Source organism: Pistacia vera, unplaced genomic scaffold (assembly GCF_008641045.1).
Source record: "Pistacia vera cultivar Batoury unplaced genomic scaffold, PisVer_v2 Contig430, whole genome shotgun sequence".
In the NCBI taxonomy this organism is placed as follows: domain Eukaryota; kingdom Viridiplantae; phylum Streptophyta; class Magnoliopsida; order Sapindales; family Anacardiaceae; genus Pistacia; species Pistacia vera.
In genome coordinates, this window is record NW_022196258.1 from 629254 (window position 1) to 650925 (window position 21672).

Here is a 21672-nt window from a genome sequence, read left to right on the forward strand (position 1 = left end):
CTACCTGTTTCATTTAATATTCTCTTGTTTGCTATCTTTCTTTTCAAATTTAAATTGTTACGTATTTTTCATGTAAAAGTCTTCATGTAAGTTCTTGTTAGTTAATAAAATGAAACCTCTTTCTTGTTATTGTAATTGTCCTGTACCTGTCTAATAAGATAGTTTAATATTTCCCCTGTATTTGTATTTGCAATAAGATGAAGTAATATTTAATTTACTTGCTGTTTAAATCATGTTTAACGTTCAAGTTTCTGTTTTTTTCAACTCGTTAATAAAATTAAACCGGCTTCTTCTTGTTCTAAGGTCCTGTACCTGTCTACTAAGATATGCAATATTTCCTCTATTTTTGTATTTGTAAACAGATGAAGTAATAATTCCTCTGTTTTTGTATCTGTATATTTCCTCTGTTTTTGTTTTTGTATTTGTAGTAAAATAATTTTATTTCTTCAATTGTCAGCTTTGTCATCTCCCAAATGTCCAAATTCCATCAGAGAATGCTCTCACCTCCATCGTCACAGCGACCGTCTTCCTCGTCTATTGACTCAGAGATACAAGCAGTTGTTGTTACCGATCAGAATTACAACCAGTTTCTCCGCCAATGGAAAAATATCGTCATGGTATTTTGCTTTACATCAGCACTTGAAATAGCTCTCTGTTTGCACAAATCCAATCCCAGCTCACTGTTTCATTTCATATTCTCTCTTTCGTTATCTTTCTCATCCTTCTTTTTCTTTCTGTCACAAGCTTCATATATATATATATAAGTGATTCCAAAACTGAAATACGGAGGTCTATTTATTGAGATATACCACAATCTAGCTTTACCAATCTCATTAATACACCTTAAAAACCAGCATCAACTTTGAATGGAAAATTTTAGGTAATAGCTTCAGTTACGGGTTCTATACAAGCGTAATACGATTTGAGTAAATCCTGGAACTAGTGCTGGCGATGGCGACTAACAAATTAAAGTGTATCACAATTTTTTGGAGAGAGAGCTATTGTGAATGGTGAGTGTTTGCAAGATCAGGAATAAAAATTTAGGTTTCAATTTAAATCAGATTCTAAGAAGCGATGCAATATATATTGTTGTTGATCTATGAAGCACAAAATGGTAACGTTTCTGCACAATATCACTAATCAATACATTGTCGTTTCACTGCAAATAAGATCAAATCTCAGCCACTGAAATAAAGCAGATCCAGCGGCCAGGATTAGCTCATGAGGTCAAACTATATAAAGGGAGAGTCTTTACACATAACAGTGATTTTTTGCTTCTTCTCTTTTGCGCGACAGATCTGTTTTGCCCTTTGTGTTGAGAGTTTGTTTTCAATCTTGTGTGACTTACAAATCTATGTAATCCTGGGTGACGGCAGGTTATTCCTTCAGGTTTAGAGAGATTGGGTCAGGTTATCTCTAGGGATTTTTTCAGGTTTGTGTGAGTGGGTTTCTTGATTGATATTTGGGTAAAATTAGTGAGAGTTATCTGTAGTCTATTATAACATTTTATTCCTAGGGCAGTGAGACCCAAAATTTCTGGAGCTCAACGTGGATATAATCTTTCCTTTATGGAAAGGTGAACCACAGTATATTTGGTGTTCTTGAGTTGGTTGTGGTTTTGATTTGGTATTGCGTGTGTTATTTGTGTTATTTGTGCATGTGATTAGGCATAAAATTGATAGTGAATTTCCATAACAGTGGTATCAGAGCGAGGTTAGTGTTGTCAATCCTAGGGTTTCTTGATTTTTCGAAATCTAGGGTTTGGTCATAAATTGGGGACTTCTTGATTAAAGGCTTGGGAGAGTCTAGGATTAGAAATTCTATAAATTCGGGATATCAATTCGAGAAGGAGAGGCAAATCTTGGTTTCTTTCTTGGGTTCTGTTTAGTAATCACCAAACACAAAAACAAACACATTCATTCATGAGTACAACTAGGGTTGAGATCACCCATTACGATGGAAAAATCGATTTTGGAAGTTGGAGTAAGAAGATGAAAGCTTCATTGTCCCACAACAAAGTGTCTATCACGCTGGAGAAGGATTCCACCAAGTGGCCGGAGGAGAAGCTGAAGAAAAAGGCCGAAGTGGATGAAGAGGCCTACAACTTAATCATCATGAACCTTGCCAACAGTGTGTTGCAAAAGGTCATGGGTTTGAAACCCCAATCGGCCTCTGGGGTAAGCTTGAATCTCTCTGTTCTTTACAATCAGCTCCTAATCTAGCATACTTAAAAGGTGCCCTATTTTCATATAAAATAGATAGTAATAGGACTGTTGAGGAGAACCTGGATGAGTTCTTGAAAATGACCTTGGTTCTCAAGGGTACTGATCAAGAACTCAATGATTCCAGCCTTGCCATGATTCTTTTAAATTCCTTGAATGATGAATATCAAGTAGTAAAGAATGCTTTGTAGTACATTGGCACTTTACCTAGTGTAGATTTAATTGTTGCTAGGTTAAAAGCTAGGGAGTTAAACTTAGGGTTCAGAAAAGGAGTGGTAATAGCCTATTTGTTAAGGGTAAGGGCGAAAGTAGTTAGGTGGGTAGTAATCCTCATCATGGCAGTGGCTCTAGGAACAAAAAGAAGGGTAAAAACACTAATAAATCCAAAGGGGAAACCCGAAAATGTTTCTATTGCAATAAGACTGGTCATCTAAATAAAAACTGTTTTGAGTGGATTAGGAAATAGAACAGTCCAACACTGAGAGCAATTTAGCCACCACCAAACATAGCATTGAAGAATCAGAGGTCCTAACAGTGTCTAAGGCTGATACCATAGAGGAATGGGTGTTAGATTCTGGTTGCTCATTCCACATGAGTCCAAACAAAAATTGGTTCCAAGATTTTGAACCAAATGACAGTGAGACTGTGTTTATGGGAAACAATAATGCATGCAAGGTTCAAGTAGTTGGTAGCATATCCTTGAGGATGAATAATGGAAAACTAGTCAAACTTACTAAGGTTAGATATATTCTAGATCTTAAGAGAAACTTGATTTCATTATGGACTTGGATGAATCTGGCTATTGTTATAAGGTAGAAAATGGTTGCTTAAATGTCTATAAGGATAACAACATAGTACTTAGTGGGGTAAAAAGGAATGGGCTATACATCTTGAGTGGGGATCACTGTTTTGATTGTTTGCTTACTACAAATCTGACAGACACTGAAAATTGGCATTTAAGGTTAGGGCATATGAGCCAAAAAGGCCTAGATACTCTAGGTAAACAGGGGTTGTTTGGTAGAGATGTCATTAGTGATCTAAAGTTTTGTGAAACTTGTACAATGGGGAAGCAACATAGGCTAAGTTTTCATTAGGGGACACAATAGGCCACTAACTGTTTAGAACACTTACATGCTGATCTTTGGGGGCCAGGAAAGATAAAATCTCATGGGAGCAGCAACTATTCCTTATCGATAGTGGATGATTACAGTAGGAAAGCTTGGGTTTTCCTACTTAGATAAAAAAAAAAAAATGAGGATTTAGATAGGTTTAAGAATTGGCAAACACTTGTAGAAAATCAAATGGACATAAAGGTTAAAGCCCTTAGGATAGATAATGGGCTAGAGTTCTGCAATTTAGAGTTTGATATATATTGTAGTGATCAGGGTATTTTGAGACACAGAACAGTTAGAGGAACTCCTCAACAAAATGGAGTAGCTGAGAGAATGAATAGGACGTTGTTAGAAAAGGTGAGATGCTTACTGTTCACATCAAGATTACCTAAGACCTTTAAGGGAGAAGCCCTCAACACTGCAGCATATTTAGTCAACAGAAGCCCCTCTAGTGCAATAGGTTTCACCTGTCCCGAGGAGAGATGGTCCAAAAGAAAGCCAAACCTAAACCACCTTAGGGTCTTTGGGTGTGCAGTCTATGCACACACAAATGAAGGGAAGCTTGAACCTAGGTCACTAAAGTGTGTTTTCCTCGGTTATCAAGAAGGGACTAATGGGTTCAGATTATGGGAAAGAACATCACCAAGGGTTAAAGTAATAATTAGTAGGGATGTTATTTTTAATGAAAATATTTTTCCTTGCAAAACTACTAACCCTGATGCAGGTACCTCTAGCATTGATCCTATGAGTCAAGAACCAAATGCAGGGACACAAATTGAGGTAGAGCCCTCAAGTATTCAACCTGATGAAGAAAATCCAGATGAAGAAACTGAAATGGCAACCCTGGATCATGACTAGAAGGGTGAACCCGCTGAGAACTTAGAATCAACCCAAGAAGAATCCCTGGCACAATATCAGCTAACAGAGACAGGACCTGTAGAGAGATCAGACCTCTAGCAAGATATTCCTATGCTGATTTGATCTTCACTACACTGGTGGCTGAAGCTGAAGTACTAAGATCAGAACTTGATAGCTATGAGGAAGCAATCAGATCAAAGGACAAGGACAAATGGCAGGCTACAATAGAGGAAGAAATGCAGTCCCTGAAAGTCAACAGAACCTAGTCCTTAGTCCCAACTCCAAATGATCAGAAACCAGTTGAATGTTGATGGCTATTCAAGGTAAAAGAAGGTATAAACTCTTCTGATCCTCCTAGGTATAAGGCTAGACTTATAGCTAAAGGTTACACACAAAGGGAAGACATTGATTTTAATGAAATTTTCTCACTAGTAGTTAAGTATAAAACAATTAGGATTATGTTGGCTGTAGTTGCACATTATGACCTAGAATTAGAGCAACTAGACGTTAAGACTGCTTTTCTACATGGAAACCTAGAAGAGAAAATATATATGAGACAACCTGTTGGATTTGTTGTTAAAAGACTTCCAAATTATGTGTGTTTGCTTCATAAGTCAGTATGGACTGAAACAGTCCCCTAGGCGGTGGCACAAGAGGTTTGACACATTTATTTTAAGCATTGGGTTTAATAGGAGCAAATATGATAGTTGCTTTTATTTTGCTTTGGATAATGATCTGCCTTTGTATTTACTGTTATATGTGGATGACATGCTCTTGATTAGCAAATCTAAACCTAGAATAAATGGACTAAAAGGTAAATTCAAGGTTGAGTTTGACATGAAAGACTTAAGATGTGCTAAAAGGATATTAGGAATGGTAATACATAGGGACAGAAACTGTCATGAATTAAGATTAACTCAGCTCCTACTTGCAAAAACTAGTTTCTAAGTTTAATATGGTTGAATCAAGGGTTGTATCTATGCCTTTAGCAAGTCATTTCACACTTAGTAAACACCAATGTCCCAAAACAGATTCTGAGTTAATAAAGATGGAACAAGTCCCTTATGCAGATGTAATATGGTCAATTATGTATGTCATGATTAGCACTAGACTTGACCTTTCCTTTGCTATGTCATTGCTGAGTCGTTTTATGTCGAATCCTGGGGCAGAACACTAGTCAGCTCTTAAATGGGTTCTGAGGTATATTAATGGCACTTCTCATATCGGTTTGGAATATTGTAAAAGATATAATTCACTTGATCTTGTGGGATTTGTAGATTCTAATTTTGCAGGGGATAAAGACACAAGAAAATCAACCACTACTTATGTGTTCACGTTGGGAGGAAACTGTGTGAGCTAGAAATCCCAGCTCCAGCCTATTGTGGCACTCTCCTCAATTGAGGCAAAGTATGTCGTTGTTGCTGATGTCTTCAAGGAAGCACTGTGGCTTCAAGGAATACTAACTGAAGTGAATTTGATTGATGGAGTAGCCACAATTTATTCAGACAACCAAAGCGCCATTCAACTGAGCAAAAAAATCTTTTCTATCATGACTGGACCAAACATGTGGATGTGAGATTTCACTTCGTCAGATATCTAGTTGCCCAAGGATTGATCATCTTGAAGAAAGTCCCAACTGAAGATAATCTTCCTGATATGGGTACCAAGATCGTCACTACTACCAAGTTCAAGCACTGCTTGAACCTACTATCTATCAAGTATCAGGTAGCAACCGAGCTATGAAGGGATTTTAGGATAGTGAGCTACACTTAGGAATTCTGGGTTGTGAAAGTTTTGAGCTTCAAGGTGGAGAATTGTTGACATATGGAGCACAAAACGGTAACGTTTCTACACAATATCACTAATCAATACATTGTTGTTTCACTGCAAATAAGATCAAATCTCAACCACTGAAATAAAGCAAATCCAGCGGCCAGGATTAGCTCATGAGGTCAAACTATATAAAGGAAGAGTCTTTACATAGAACAGTGATTTTTTGCTTCTTCTCTTTTGCGCGACAGATCTGTTTTGCCCTTTGTGTTGAGAGTTTGTTTTCAATCTTGTGTGAGTTAAAAATCTATGTAATCCTGGGTGAGGGCAGGTTGTTCCTTTAGGTTTAGAGAGACTGGATCAGGTCATCTCTAGGGATTTTTTCAGGTTTGTGTGAGTGGGTTTCTTGATTGATATTTGGGTAAAATCAGTGAGAGTTATCTGTAATCTGTAATAACGTTTTATTCCTAGTGTAGTGAGCCCCAAAATTCCTGGAGCTCAATGTGGATGTAATCTTTCTTTTGTGGAAAGGTGAACCACGGTATATTTGGTGTTCTTGAGTTGGTTGTGGTTTTGATTTGGTATTGCGTGTGTTATCTATGTTATTTGCGCATGTGATTAGGCATAGAATTGATAGTGAATTTCCATAACAATTGTCGTACTACAATTTTTAAATTTGGCCACCATTTCACTACCTTAAACCAAGTGCTGGAGTTAGTTTTAGTAATTCTTGTGGCCACCACCATTGTCTTCATCATTGCAATTCCATCCTTAAGTGTTGTTGATGCGTGATTTTAACACCAACGACTCGCACGTGCAAAGTGCTAAGCTGTTCTTAGAAATAACACGTGAATGATTCATGAGAAGTGTTTATGATGTTGAGATTATATATGTTTGCAGAAACATAAATAAAAGATTGACAAGGGAGATTTTTATAGTGGCTCGAATGTTTAAAGCGAATCCTACATCCACTGTTATTTTATTATTCTCTGACTATTTTTATGATATTGCTTATAAGGCGTACAAAGAATGGAGAAATACTTTGTTTACAGAGAAAAATAATGAAGCTCAAATCTATGCCTTGCTCTCATATGCCTAGCCTCTCATTTTCATGAAGAGAGGTGCCTTATTTATACCTTTGAGGTCAATGTAATGAAAGTTTTTGCAAGTTGTTTTGACACGTGGGGACCACTCCTTAATCTTTATCTTAAAATGGGATATGATTTATATAAAATATCTCTTGAAGGCGGTTTGGGCTGATGACAGCTAATACCACATTATCTTTAAGTGCTTGTTGAACCCTAGTTAGTAAATACGAGTACGGCAAAAAAACGGTACGAGAATTATACGGGTATAATATGGTAAACAGTGAAAAATACGTTTATAAAAATTCGGCCATAAAATTTGGATACGGGAAAAATACGGTACGGGTATATACGGGTTTAATACGGTGCATTGTCAATAATACGTTTTGAAAAATACGGCAATATCAATCTTAGTTTTAACACTTTTATGGATTACCTGGTTAAAATCAACATAACATTTCAAATACAAAAGTATTCAATTTGACTGTATTTACAAGAACATAAAAGAGAACATCATCAAATACCTGGTCAAATGAAAAGTATTCAATTAACCAATAACACAAATACACAATATATAAATGATATTCAAATTATAGTCTCCAGACTCAAACACAATATTTAGCTAAGATTCAACCATAGTGTCGCATTAAACACATAAGTCATAACAAAATCAAAATTCAAAGTCGAATAAGAGCTCCAAACAAATAAAATATAGTAATACACAAATAATACAACAAAGATTCAAATTACAGTTTGTAACAAAAACTTACAAAGTACATAAATAACAATAAGTCAATAACAACTCAAAAAAGAGTATCGTCCAACCAAGCAGTGTCATCATTATCCATTAAGTCATCCACGTAACCCTCAACTGTTGGTGTGGAATTAGCATCTTCGTCCATGTGAATTTCTTCATATTCATAGTCTGGAAGCTCTCCCAATTTCTCAAGATTTATACGTTCCAAGTCACGACTCATCGTGGAAGAGAATTTATCCATCATCATCGTGTTCATCCTTACATACACAAGTGTGTCTAGCATTTCATGTGACAACCTATTCCTTTTTTTTGTTTGAGCAGCTTCAAAGGCACTCCAATTTCTCTCACATGATGAAGCGCTACAACGTTGACTCAGAATTTGAATGGCATACTTCTTGAGCACAGGAAGATCATCCCCATTGTAATCCCACCATATTCCTGCAAATGACATAAAAAACTTTCTTGAATATAAAGAGAGAAGCAATGTAAAGAAAAGATATTGAAATTTTTTAAAACACTTACGAGGATGACTTGTTTGTAACATCGTTTTTGCCATTGCAGTAAATAAGGTAGCTGGCCTACTACGATAAAACTAAACCTCTCTCATAAATGGATGCTTTTCTTCTATTAGAAGCAGGTTTTCATGAATGAAATTGATGCCATCTTTCATCTCCCTATCCTCTCTAAAATTTTGTGAGCAAAAGTAAGCTGGATTGAGAAAGGCAGCTGCAGCATGTATAGGATGAATGATGTTATTGACCCGACGATTCTCAAACAATTCCCAAATTCTCTCATACTTGCTTGCCTCACTATTACATCTTTCTTTGATTGCAACTTTTGCCCTCGTCATTGCTTCATATAAGTAACCAGCAGTAGATCCATCACCATCAACCGAAGAACTCGAACCAATGGCTCAATGGTTTTTATAACCTCCCTTCCTCTAGCCCAAAAATCACTCTGAACAATTTCAGTGACCCTTTTACCTGATTCGGTCTTACAATAATCAAAACCCCTCCATTCAGATGAAGCAACAAAGAGTCGAAGTTCATTCTCCAAATCCAACACAGATTGAAGCATTAAAAAATTTGAAGCAAATCTTGTGGCACAAGGTTGTCTCAATTGTCTATCTTTGGTGAACTCTTTCATTGCTACATGAAGAACTGTGTACCGTGTCATGAACATAACTATTATTCTTGCTTCATCTGTGACAACTTTTACCCAATTAACTTCTTCATATGTGTCTTTCAAAAGAAGCTGAATTCCATGAGCAGCACACCTCGTCTTATACATTCGATGATACAATCCAATGAGCATGTCACCAGCAGATGTGAAATTGCTACCATTATCAGTTATGAATTGCACAACATGTTCTTGTCCAATTGATTCAATCACAGAAACAACAATTTCTTTCAAATAAATCCCAGTTTTTCTTTCTCGAGAAATATCTAATGATTTTATAAACACTGCACCGCCAGGTGAATATGCCACAAGATTAATGAAAGATCGGTGCCTTATATCAGTCCATATATCAGACATTATAGTACAACCAGATCCAGATGTATCCCAAGAATGCTTCACCATAGCAACATACTCATCAATACCTTTTCTAGATTCTGGAATTAACTTAGTTCGAAGATTTGAATAAGATGGAAGCTTGTATGCTGCACCATATTCAGCCACTGCCTTAACAAATGCTCGAAAAGCACCAGTTTGAACAACATTAAAAGCAATATTGTTCACCACAAAACACTTAGCAAGCATTTTATCAACAAACTCCTTGTCTTTTTTCTTATTCATTTCTAGTAAAGATGCTTGACTTTGACGTCTTTGGCTACCTATAGAAAGTGGTGAAAATGGTGAATCTGTTTCCTCATGATCATTAGAGTTTAAAGCAGTAGAAGAACCGGCTGAACTTTTTAATTTTTTGTTACTTCCACTTCCAGACATAGCCAAGAATGCACATGCTTGTGTCTCATGATTGACTTTACTACAAATCTCAACATCATGGCCAGTAATTCCAGACAAGTGTGCTTTAATTCTGTAAGCCCCACCACTAAATACTTTTTAACAAAATTTACATTTCCATTTATTCCCTTGGAGCTCCTCAACATGCTCCCAAATTTTATCTTTTTTTCGTACCATATTGATTTGAGTCTGTATTTACAAGAACATAAAAGAGAACATCATCAAATACAAAAGAAAAAAAGTTAACATATAATCTTTTTTCTTTCCTAAGCATGATAGCATATAATCTTATTGTGGAAAATAACAAAATTATGGAAAAAGTTAAGCATATAGTCCTCCTCTACTCATCCCTTGGTTTATTAGAACTCTAGATTCCTTTCTTTCAAGATGGCCAATCCCAGTTGGAATATAATATGCCAATTATAATAATTACTTCATTATATTATTCTATTTTATTAATATTTGTAGCTACATATAAGGGCAGTTTCTTTCTTACCCAGATAGATTTTTTTTCTATTATATTAAATATTTGAACATTGGTCCAACATTAAGGCACTAATTAATCTAATTTTTTTTTTTTCATGCATGCATTTCACTTTTCTGTTTCTATACCCCTTGAAAAACATTAGCCCATATTGATGACCAGTTTGTCCAGCTTTCAGCAAACACTTCACTAAAATTTATCCGCTAATTGTATCAATTACAAAAACACTGTAATTATTTGTCTTTAATGGTTTACTTAGCCAAATAACCTTTACAATATATCTACCCAGAAATGATGTCTTTAATGGTTTACTTAGCCAAGTAACCTTTGCAATATATCTACCCAGAAATGAAGGGAAAATTTTGTTCATGGATCAAACAAAAGTAGGAAGCATCAAAAGAATGTTCTCTGTAGGTATAATATAAAGGAATTTTCATCTTTGACATCTAAATCAAAAGTCTTTTTTAATCATAAATATATTCTTCTTCTTTTTTTCGGTGAGAACAATACAAAAGTCAGTATAAGATAATATTCCCATATATCTTACATTAAAATGACAGTAGAATTGTACAAGACAAAGAATTCAAAAAATGTTTTTCATTCATAAACTAATAAAAACTTTGTCAACTAAGATATTCTAACAAATTGTCCAAACAACCGTTAAATCAAAGACTGAAACAAAAGAAGTTACTTTGCTCAATTGCTCAGTTGTTAAAAGTTAAAACTGCAGTCACTCAATTAGCAAAAGCTGCTGAATTTTATGGGCATCGTCCAGCGAATTCAACAGCAATAATAAATCCAAATAAAGTTCATTCCCTTCCCAACTAAGATCCGGCAGAAGCCAAAAAAGCAAATACAAATACAAATACAAATATAACTCTCGGTCTCTCACAAGCATTTCATCAAATATGTTTCAAACAAATCCATCAATCCAGTGATCCACCAGCCCCTCCTACTACTAGTCTACTACTACTCACAAGTCACACCAACACAAACAAAAGCAATCCACCAATAACATTCAAAGAGAAGAGAACAAGTGTAAAGTGTGTACCTTGAAGTCCCGAACTTGAAGTTGAAGCCTGGAAGAAGAGAACAAGAGATGAAGAAAGCTGAAAACGTGAAGAACAGAGGAAGAAAAGCTGAAGAAGAACTCAGGAAGAAGAAGAACTGAACTGAGGAAGAAGAACTGCTACTGAACTGTCGAAGAATTGAAGAAAAACGACTGAACCAATGAACCAGATCTGTTTTAATTTTTTGTATAAACCCACCAAAACAACGTCGTTTTGGGGGTGTGAGATTATATTTTTTTTTTCAAAAATTTGCGAATAATTCACGAATTATACGGTATACCTTATTATACGTGAATTATACGGTAGATTTTACAAAATTTGAATACGCCTGTTTTATACGCGAATTATACGGCTGTCTATATAATTCGCGTATAATACACGTTTTTACTAACTAGGTCAGTTGAACATTGATTGGTGGTGCTGACATTAGTGTGTATTTTTGGCACAACAGAATCCCCCTAGTTTTTGGAGTGCGTAACTGCACTTCAAAAACTTATGTCTTAGATCTAAATGGATGTCGCACTATAGGCTGCAGTCTCGAATTGAAGAGCTAGAACTTTGCCTGGCATGATGAGATGCTAAGAGCTAGGACTGTGATCTGAGTGCTTGGAGCGATTCGAAGCTAATTGTGATCTGATAATTGACATAAAATGTCCAGTAGATGAATTCCTAAAGAAGGCTGACATCAGAAGCCCAAACACGTGGCTTAGAGGTCCTAAACGAACAAGCCAACTTAAAATGGTCATAACTTTTGATCCAAGAGGAGTTTTGGAACTCGTAAGATATCCACAGAAAGCTCGTTCCAACTCTACATTGTAGCAATCGAGGAACCCCGTTGGGGCCATTTTCAAGGCCAATATCCACCATTTTGGCATGTTTCAAAGTTGTTTTGAGTTTTCTATACGTTTTTTCTGACGCTAGCAACTGGTCGCAATTTGAGAACTGAGAACTGAGAACTGATTGCGATCTGAGAGTTGAGTGTCGAACTAGTCGTCACAGCCACAAAATTAAACCTAAATATCATAGTTAGCGCTAAGCAAGGTCAAATCCACAGAGAGCAAGACTAACAACCTAATGTATATTTGAGTAGCGAAAATGAAATTGGCAATTTGATTAATTAAACTAAACAAACTAAATGCAAATAATAAAGGCGTGAAATTAAAACTAATGAAGACTTTATAATGAAAACGTTGCCGCTATGGTTTTGATTCGACACGAGACCAACTCACACAATTCTCCTCCACCCTCTACAATCCCCTAAACCTACAAGGTAAGGTAAATCAATGAAATGACTTTCCGGCACTCTAGGTATAATCTATCCTGTCTCACTCGATCTCTCAAGTTTGATTGGTTAAAGGCTATTATTGAATGCCGATAAATACTACAAGACAATACCATTAGTTGGTACGCGATTAACAAATATAATTTGTCAACACGTATCTTCCAATCAACCAACTTCACAATAAACGCAACAGTAGAAATGACATTAAATCCCAACATAATTCAATTACAATTGATACAAAGTAATGAAAAGCAATATTCATCATTTAATTATCTCAAACCCACGTCTATCATTCAGTAAGTTCTATGAAATCTGTTAATCACAATGGACAACTATATTCGTCACAAATTATGGTCAAACCATATTAAAGTATCGAAATCAAACATGAAACGAAAACAAATATAATTTGAAACACAATACTACCAAATATCCTATAGTCGGGCTCATCCAACTAGTCGAGAGCTAGTGAGGAAAGCAGTGGAGTCAATCTCAATCTCGCCTATACCGTAATAGACAACCGGGAACTTAGCTGTTCATGGTGGTGTCGACGGAGGCTGGAGTGGTGGAAACAAAGCTGGTCATGGTAGAGAGGAAGTAACCAATAACGAGATGATGCAAAGAAGGAGCGAAAATGACCAACGTCCAGCCCAAAATATGAACAGTCACACTCGCCAAAATACGTTAGTTTTTTGGCAGGTCTTCCGACAAATGGTAGCGAAAATGGGATCCGAAGGTATCAATGGAAGGCTCAGGTGATGGGGAGTTCAAATCAGGTCCTGGGGAGACGAAAGTTCATCGGAAAGTAAGCGAAATCGCAGTTGGAAGGTGAAAAGGCCTGGTGGCGGCGATGGTAGATTGTGGCCTTTTTTACAGTTGCTGAAGCTCGGAATGGATAGATCTAAGTGTGAGGAAGGTAGATCAGCCACAGGGAAGTGAAATGTCACCAGAGGTCACCAAAAAATGGCCTAACAACAGTTGGAATGCAAAATAACGCCGGAAAATGGCGTGAATCACGGTGGTGAGTACTGGATGATGATGATCGGTGAAAGGGGAAGCTGAAGCGTCGCCGAAAATTACTGGAAATGGGATGGAAAATGGGTACTATAGATGGTGAACGGCGCTCCAGATTTGCGACCCTTCGCTTTCTAAAAATATCTCTTTGGTCCCTACATGATTGAAAAGTGACAAAATTAACCCCTATAAATATAACAGTTTACCCCCTAAACAGCATAAACGAGACAAAATCACCCCTAATCCATAAACCACAACCTAATATCAACTTATACCCTTTCCAAAATCATTCCAAACATGTTAAATTCATAAGAAAAATATTAGAATGCGATTTTCGTGAATAAATTCATAAATTCTTTAATTATCTCAATATGATTTCATTTTAATCACACATAGGGTCTTTTTATCACCAAAATAGAGTCACTTTCATGACTCTTAACACACTCCCCAACTTACTCTTTGCTCGTCCTTGAGTAAAGTTAAAAGAACTCTTTCAACATTCTCCCAAAACCATACACAACCATATTCATCAACAACCAAGACATTCATCAAAAGGTAAAGTGAAGAATTTTAATATAACAATTAAATAACACAATCCTAAATAAAGAACTAAAGTTTCTGTCAAGATTTGCCTATCTCCATTCAAGCTTCTCAGACACACATTTCATGTTCATATCACAATGTCAAAATGTGATGCAAAACTCCCCAACTTATGTACATGCAACATAATGCTCATTTTCTACACAAGATTTTAACATATAATTTCTTTTTCATTCATCACTTGAATTTTTTTTTTCTTGCCTTAACTTCTTAAGCTTTCTAGAAGGTATGTGTATCAGGCTTTAGGTCAATGACTCCCAAACCGGAAGGCTATAGGGCACTAAGTGTAGAACACTCCTTGAACTTACTCACCCGAACCAACTAGGCTACAAGTCAAGACTTATACTATTTCTTTCTTTCTTTTTTTTTTATAAAGCTCATGATCTATGCAATGACTTCTTAAGCTTTCTAGAGGACCTGTGTAATGAGCTTTAGGCCAACCGCTCCCAAACTAGATAGTTTTAGGGGATTAGGTGTAGAACACCCCTCGGGCGTACTCACTCGAGTCAACTAGGCTACAAATCAAAACCAAATCATCAAGCAACATTTAAGCACTTTTAACAAATACAAGATAATAAATGAAAATTTACTCCATGGGCATGTTAAGTATGTAGGAGACTTGCATAAACACTAAAACACATGACATTTACACAGAACGGTATCTAACCACAATTATGGACAGACCTAGCACATAATAGAAACAATAGTTCAATGTTTAAAACCATGTTGCAACAAACCATTTTCAAAAACCTTACAAAACCTTTCAACTAGCACCTCAATTGCTTCTAGAATGGTGATTATGCATGAACTCGGGAAAATTTTTAAAAATAACTCACTTTAGTTCACTTTTACCACTTTTGGACTTACAAGAGTAAGATTCAACATATTTTCAACAAAAAACATAATCATGCCACAATAATTTACGCATAATCCATTTAACACACAATCTCCACAAAAGCATCATCAACAACACTTCACAAAAATATGATCAACAACATACTCCACAAAAATAAAAATCAATCAACACTCCCCAACTTAAAATGCCATTATCCTCAATGACCCACTACTATAAACATCCTCCCCAACTTAGCATTAAATGATCTTAAATGGCAATATGATCAATAATATTAAAATCGCCAACATATTTGAGAAAAAACAATCTAACAATAACAGCATATAAGGTGGAGAGATACAACCTGAGGAACAATGGTGGGGTTGTCACCAACGGAGTTTGTGGAGCATGTGTAACCGTAGCCTTGGATACTAGTTAATGAGTTTCCAAACATGGCAATTCCTACAAAGACAAAAACAACAAAAATATAAAAGCAATAAAAACATATTTATAAAGGTGGGTTGCCTCCCACAAGCACTAAGTTTAAAGTCTTCAATCAGACTCAGTGCACTGAAAGGGCTAATGTGGTTCTAATAAAGAACACTCCTTAGTCACCTCTCCATCATTAATGCCATCGACATAAGGTTTAAGTCTTTGGTCATTCACCTTAAAAACTTGTCCTGTTTTTGGGTTTTGGATTTCAATAGCTCCGTGAGGGAAAACATTAAGAATAATAAAAGGGTCATCCCATCGTGACCGAAGGTTCCTCGGAAATAGACGAAGCTTAGAGTTAAATAGCCACACTTTTTTATTAGGCGAGAATGACTTCCTAACAATGTGTTTATCATGAAAAGCCTTAGTCTTCTTTTTAGATATGCGAGAGTTCTCATAAGCTTTGTGTCTTAACTCATCTAACTCCAAAAGTTGGAGTTTCCTCTGGTCACCGGCCATGGTCATATCAAAATTGAATTTCCTTATAGCCCAATATGCTCTACGTTCAAGTTCTACAGGTAAATGACATGCTTTCCCAAAACTACCGATAAGGGGACATGCCAATAGGGGTACGATATGTGGTTCGATAGGCCCAAAGTGCATCATTCAGATGCACCAACCAATCCTTATGATCAGGCCATACCATTTTCTCTAAGATAGTCTTAATTTCCTTATTAGCACGTTCCACTTGTCCACTAGTTTGAAGGTGATAAGGTGTGGCAACTCAATGGGTGATTGAGTACTTTTTCAATAGTAAGCCAAAGTGCCTATTGGTGAAATGTGAGCCACCATCACTGATGATAACGCGCGGATGACCGAAACGGCTAAAGATGTGCGATTGAACAAAGTTGACGACCACCCTATGATCATTGGTCCTAATGGCAATGGCTTCTACCCATTTAGACACATAATCCACTACAAGCAAGATATATTCAAAGCCAAAAGATAAGGGAAATGGACCCATGAAATCAATACCCCACACATCAAACACTTCCACAATCAAAATAAGATTCAGGGGTATCATATCTCGTCTACCAATATTCCCTACTTTTTGACATGAAGTACAAGCATGACAATAAAATGCATCAGAAAAAGAGTGGGCAAAAAAAAAACCACACTAGAGGACCTTTAAAGCAGTCCTCTTGCCACTATAATGACCACCACAAGCATAAGAATGACAAAAGGCAAGTACACTACTAAACTCATGGTCGGGAACACATCTCCTAACAATTTGGTCTGCACACACCCTAAAAAGGTCCGGGTCTTCCCAAAAATAATGTTTAATGGTTGCAAAGAAATGATCTTTATGAGTTTTGATCTACCCTAATGGTAATTGTCCTACGGCCAGGTAATTGACTATATGGGCATACCAAGGTGCTTTGGATTGGGATATTGCAAATAGTTGCTCATCCGGGAAAGAGTCATTCAAACATTGATCAAGACATACTCTGTAAAGAGTCTAGACAAGTGGTCGGTGACCACATTATAACTACCCTTTTTATCTTTGATTTCTAGATCAAACTCTTGCAACAACAAAATCCATCGAATTAATCTAGGCTTAGTGTCTTTCTTGTCTAATAAATACCTAACTACAATGTGGTCTATAAAGACAACTGAAGATAAGACTGGGACTTATCAAGGGAGAACACTACTGCAAGCAACTCCTTTCCGGTAGTGGTGTAATTGCATTGAGCATTGGAGAGGGTCTTGCTTGCGTAGTAGATCACAACGGGCTTTGTATTCACCCATAGGCCAAGGATTGCACCAATGGCATAGTCCGATGCGTCACACATAACTTCAAAAGGTAGGTTCCAATCAGGAGGTTGCATGATGGGTGCTGTGGTCAACGCTTCCTTTAAAATAGTAAAGGCAATCATACAAGAGTCATAAAAAACAAATGGCACATCTTTAGCAAGCAAATCACACAAAGGCTTAGAGATCTTTCTAAAATTCTGGATGAAACACCTATAAAATCCTGCAGCCCAAATCCCATGGAATCGGAACCGAAACCGGTCAGTTCCTAGAATTTGGAACCAAAATTGGAACCTAGGTTTTAGTTTCTGTTCAAAATACTAGACATTATTCACAAAATAAAAAGCAAATATTTTGTTAATTTCTCTCTCTCTCTCTTTTATATTTAATTAATTTTCTCTCTCCTCTCTCTTCTCTTTCGTTATATAAATTTATATTTAATTAATTTTTCTCTCTCCTCTCTCTTCTCTTTCATTCTCGTTCTTTTCAAAAAAATTCTCTCTTTCTTCTGCAAGTTTCTTCAGTCCCCTCATTGTTTTTGTTGACCCCTCTTTATTTAATTATATTTCATTCTAGTCCTAGTTCCGATTCTACTTCTCGGTTCTGAGTTCCTGCAGTCATAAACCGGAACCAAAACCAGAACCGATACTAGTCAGTTCCTGATTTTTAGAACCGAAACCTACCTAGTAAAAGTCGATTCCGATTAGGAATCGGAGCCGAACCCCAGGTACCCATCATTTCCAGTTTCGGCCGATTCTTTTGCACACCTCTATTTAAAACTAAAACAAATACAATAACACCATGAATTCTCTTAATACAAAAATATTCCACTTACCTATTTGTGCAAAACCTTCTTCTTCTTCTTCCTCTTCCTCTTCATTCGGCTCACTCTCCTCTCAACTCTCCGGAAATTTTCTTTTTTTTCTTCTCTCTTTCTCTCCTCTCTTCTCAATTCTTCTTCATTTTTGGTGAACAACCTATTTTTTATATAAAAAAAATTTCTCAAATTATAAATCTGTCCCAAAGATTCATTTACTCTCCTTGACCCTGCCACCTCGGCTTTTCTTCAAACTCCCCCAAAAGGTTTCAAAAACTCACATTTTACCGCCCAAAAATCAGAAAATGGAAATTATTAAAATCCCAAAAAATACAAGTTATTACAATATGTATGACTTTTATTACATGGACATGTAGTTAAATTGATAAGCTGCAGGTCTATTTTTATTTGGTGGTATGTTTGGAAATAATGTATATGCTCGTTGATTTGTTGATGTTGGAAAGAGTACTGTGTAAATAAAAAGAAAAGAAAAAGGATCATTAAGGATGTTGTTGGATGGCACATTGCATGCTTTCGGCTATCATGGTAATTGAATTGTTGTTGGATGCTCTTAGGTGGCATTGTCTTGGCTAGACTATTTGTATATTAGAAATGTTGAGTTGGGTTTTAAATATAATGCTTGCTGGAGGTATTAATTGCATGCATTTGGGCTGGATATTATATTAGAATAAGATTTAATTTGTTTTGATGGGCTTAATTGAAATTGTGGGCTAAAGGGAGATGATGGGTTTAATTTAATTTGTGGACTAATTGTATTGGTGGGCTTAATTAGTTTGGTGGGCTGGCCTAAATTTATGGTTGTGGTGGGCCAGCTTATTATTACTTTAAGGCCCAATTAATTGTTGGGCTATTGGGTTTATTTAAATTGGTGGGCCAAATGGAATTAAAAAGGCCTAGACTATGGGTCCGTTTATTTAATTATTTTTCACAATCCTATGTCTATCATACCCAAATGGATGTGGAGCAGGTAAGGGCAACACTATTTCAGTAATTCTAGGTTTGCCGAGATCAAGTGTTCCCCAAGATACAAAATTGTTGGTTACGTTACTATGTGTATCAAAGACCAATTGTATAGAAAACACATTAAACGGGCAGGTGAGAGTTAGAATTTACAGTCAACTTTTTGAAATAAAATCTTTTGTATTCTACAATTGATTTTCTCTAATTTGTGAAACTTATACAAATTTTAAATGCAAATCTCTGCATTTTATAAATTTAGAATTCCATAAATTAGCACTTCACAGCTTTTTATTGCTTACATGAAATTATTAATAATTGATTTTTGCATTTTTGAAAAAAGTGGATATCAAGACTCTACACAAATAAGTCTTGTAAGTGCTTGCAACTTTTATATAAATTTTGTTCTTAACTACTTTCTTTTCATCTGCCCTCCAGGTCAATTCGTGTATAAACCCTCAAACAAGATCGGTATCCATAGATTCATGGCATTAGAACAATCGAAGAATTCAAAACAAGGTTTCTTGGTTGCTGACAATGTCATTATTGAAGCTAAAGTTAAATTGGTTGGAGTTGTCACCAAATGGTCGACTTAATTCTTTGTTATAAACATCATTATGCTTCTTCAGCTATGAGTTACTTTTTCTACCTTGTTACATTTTTACGGGATTTTTATAATTTATATAATTGTTATTTGGCTTTATAAATTATAAGTACTTAGTCACTACTAGACTAATATAAAAGTAGACGTTTAATCTAATACAGACCCCTGCTTCCCAATCGGAGCAACCAATCACCTCCTTTTTCCAAAAATATATTTCATAAAAACAATTAAAAGTGACCTGAGAATTATTAATTTTGTTGCCTTAATTCAAGAAATTAAATAAATTTACTCATTTATTGATGAGATGTCACTAAACTCAACCGGAGCTGATTTGAAGGCAAATGACTTATCCTTAATTTTGGTTATTACATTAAGTAGTATTATCGTTAATTTTGGTTATTATATTAGGTAGTATATAACTAGACTAGGGATGGGCATTTGGCCTGCATCGTCTAGGACCTACCCTGGTCTGAACGAGGCAGAGTTTCCTAAAACAGTCAAGGGTTTGGATGGGCCCAAGCCCAATGAAATTCCCCGGCCTCAGAGACAAGTCAAGGACAGAGGTGGTCATAGCTCCGCCTCAGCCTACCCCATTAATTAAAATTAAACATTTAAAATTCTAATAAATTAATTAAAAAAACAAGCAATAATTTGGGGGTACAAAACTATAAATGTAAAATTAATTTTTCCTATTTCAATTCAAAAAGTATATTATAGACTGAGAGAAAAAAATTAAAAAGTGAATTTCAAGGTTTTTTTTTTTTTTTTTTTTTAAATGGGGAGAGTCTGAAAAAAGTAAATTAATAATGAAGATTTAGAAATAAGTTAATTATAGATCTTGGAACCCATCAATGTGTCAAAGACCAATTGTATGGAAAACACATTAAATGCACAGGTGAGAGTTAGAATTTATCGTCAATTTTTTTATATAAAATCCCTTGTATTCTGCGAAATAATTACATGCTTGATTTTCTCTAATTTGTGATATTTATACAAATTTTAAATGCAAATTTCTGTTTTTTATAAATTTAGAATTCCATTCCTCAACATTTCATAACTTTAGTAAATTACAACATGAATTTCCCACATAAAAAATTAGGAATTAACATAAAGGTTTCCACAATAAAGAAAAAAAATATATTAATGAATAGCAAAATACCATATACCATGAATTTTGAATTATGTAACCAATATTTTTCTCTCACTACACCACAAAAGTTACTAATATCAATACTAGTTACTAATACCTTACTACAACAAAATGGTTACTAATATCTCACTACAACACAAAAAATTGACGGTGAGCAAGCCACAACAAGCCTAAAAGTGAACCAATACATTATCGGCTCGAGGAGTAGGTGGCCAGCAGTGGCCACAAGGGCGTATACAATAGCCCCCATGCCAACTTTTAGTACCAGTTGCTCAATTATTGGGCATTTACACAGTATACATGATTTGCACACCATTGAGAGGCAGAAACCATATAAAAAACATAAACTGCCGAAAAAAATGCGTATTGCAAAAATAACATGGATTCTAGCTTTCAACAATGTATTAAATAGAGTTTTGTCAAACGATATTGTAGTAGCAATGGCAGCAATCATACTACCTAAAAATATGTACGCATTTTCTACTGTAAATAATGGAAATTTAGGCCCTTCAGCATCCCCCATACTAATCCCAGGTGGAGTAACACTTGGTCGAGTAACAATACCGATCTCAGGTTCTTCATTTGAAGTAACACCTGGAATCAGTTATGGAACCAGTTTGGAAGATGGAGGTGTAGTCATGTTGTGATCCTAAATGCAGCCTAAAAATCCAAATAACAGATATTAGTTTTATGAAAAAAGTAAATTAAAAGAGGAAAAGGTCAAAGAAAAAGAAAATAGATATCCCAATAGCAAGATTCATAAATGCTCACTTGCAGTTACAATACACAATATGACAAACAACATATCAAAAAAGAATGGGTGGAGGAACC

General features: G+C 35.7%; 1 protein-coding gene across 1 annotated transcript; it reads right to left on the minus strand.

Annotated features, from left to right (window-relative positions):
• Nucleotides 1–8650: 8650 nt before the first annotated feature.
• On the minus strand, nucleotides 8651–9751 carry LOC116143449. The gene has a single exon (XM_031428913.1). The coding sequence runs from the start codon at nucleotides 9749–9751 to the stop codon at nucleotides 8651–8653; it is 1101 nt and encodes a 366-aa protein (XP_031284773.1).
• Between the last annotated feature and the right edge of the window lie 11921 nt (nucleotides 9752–21672).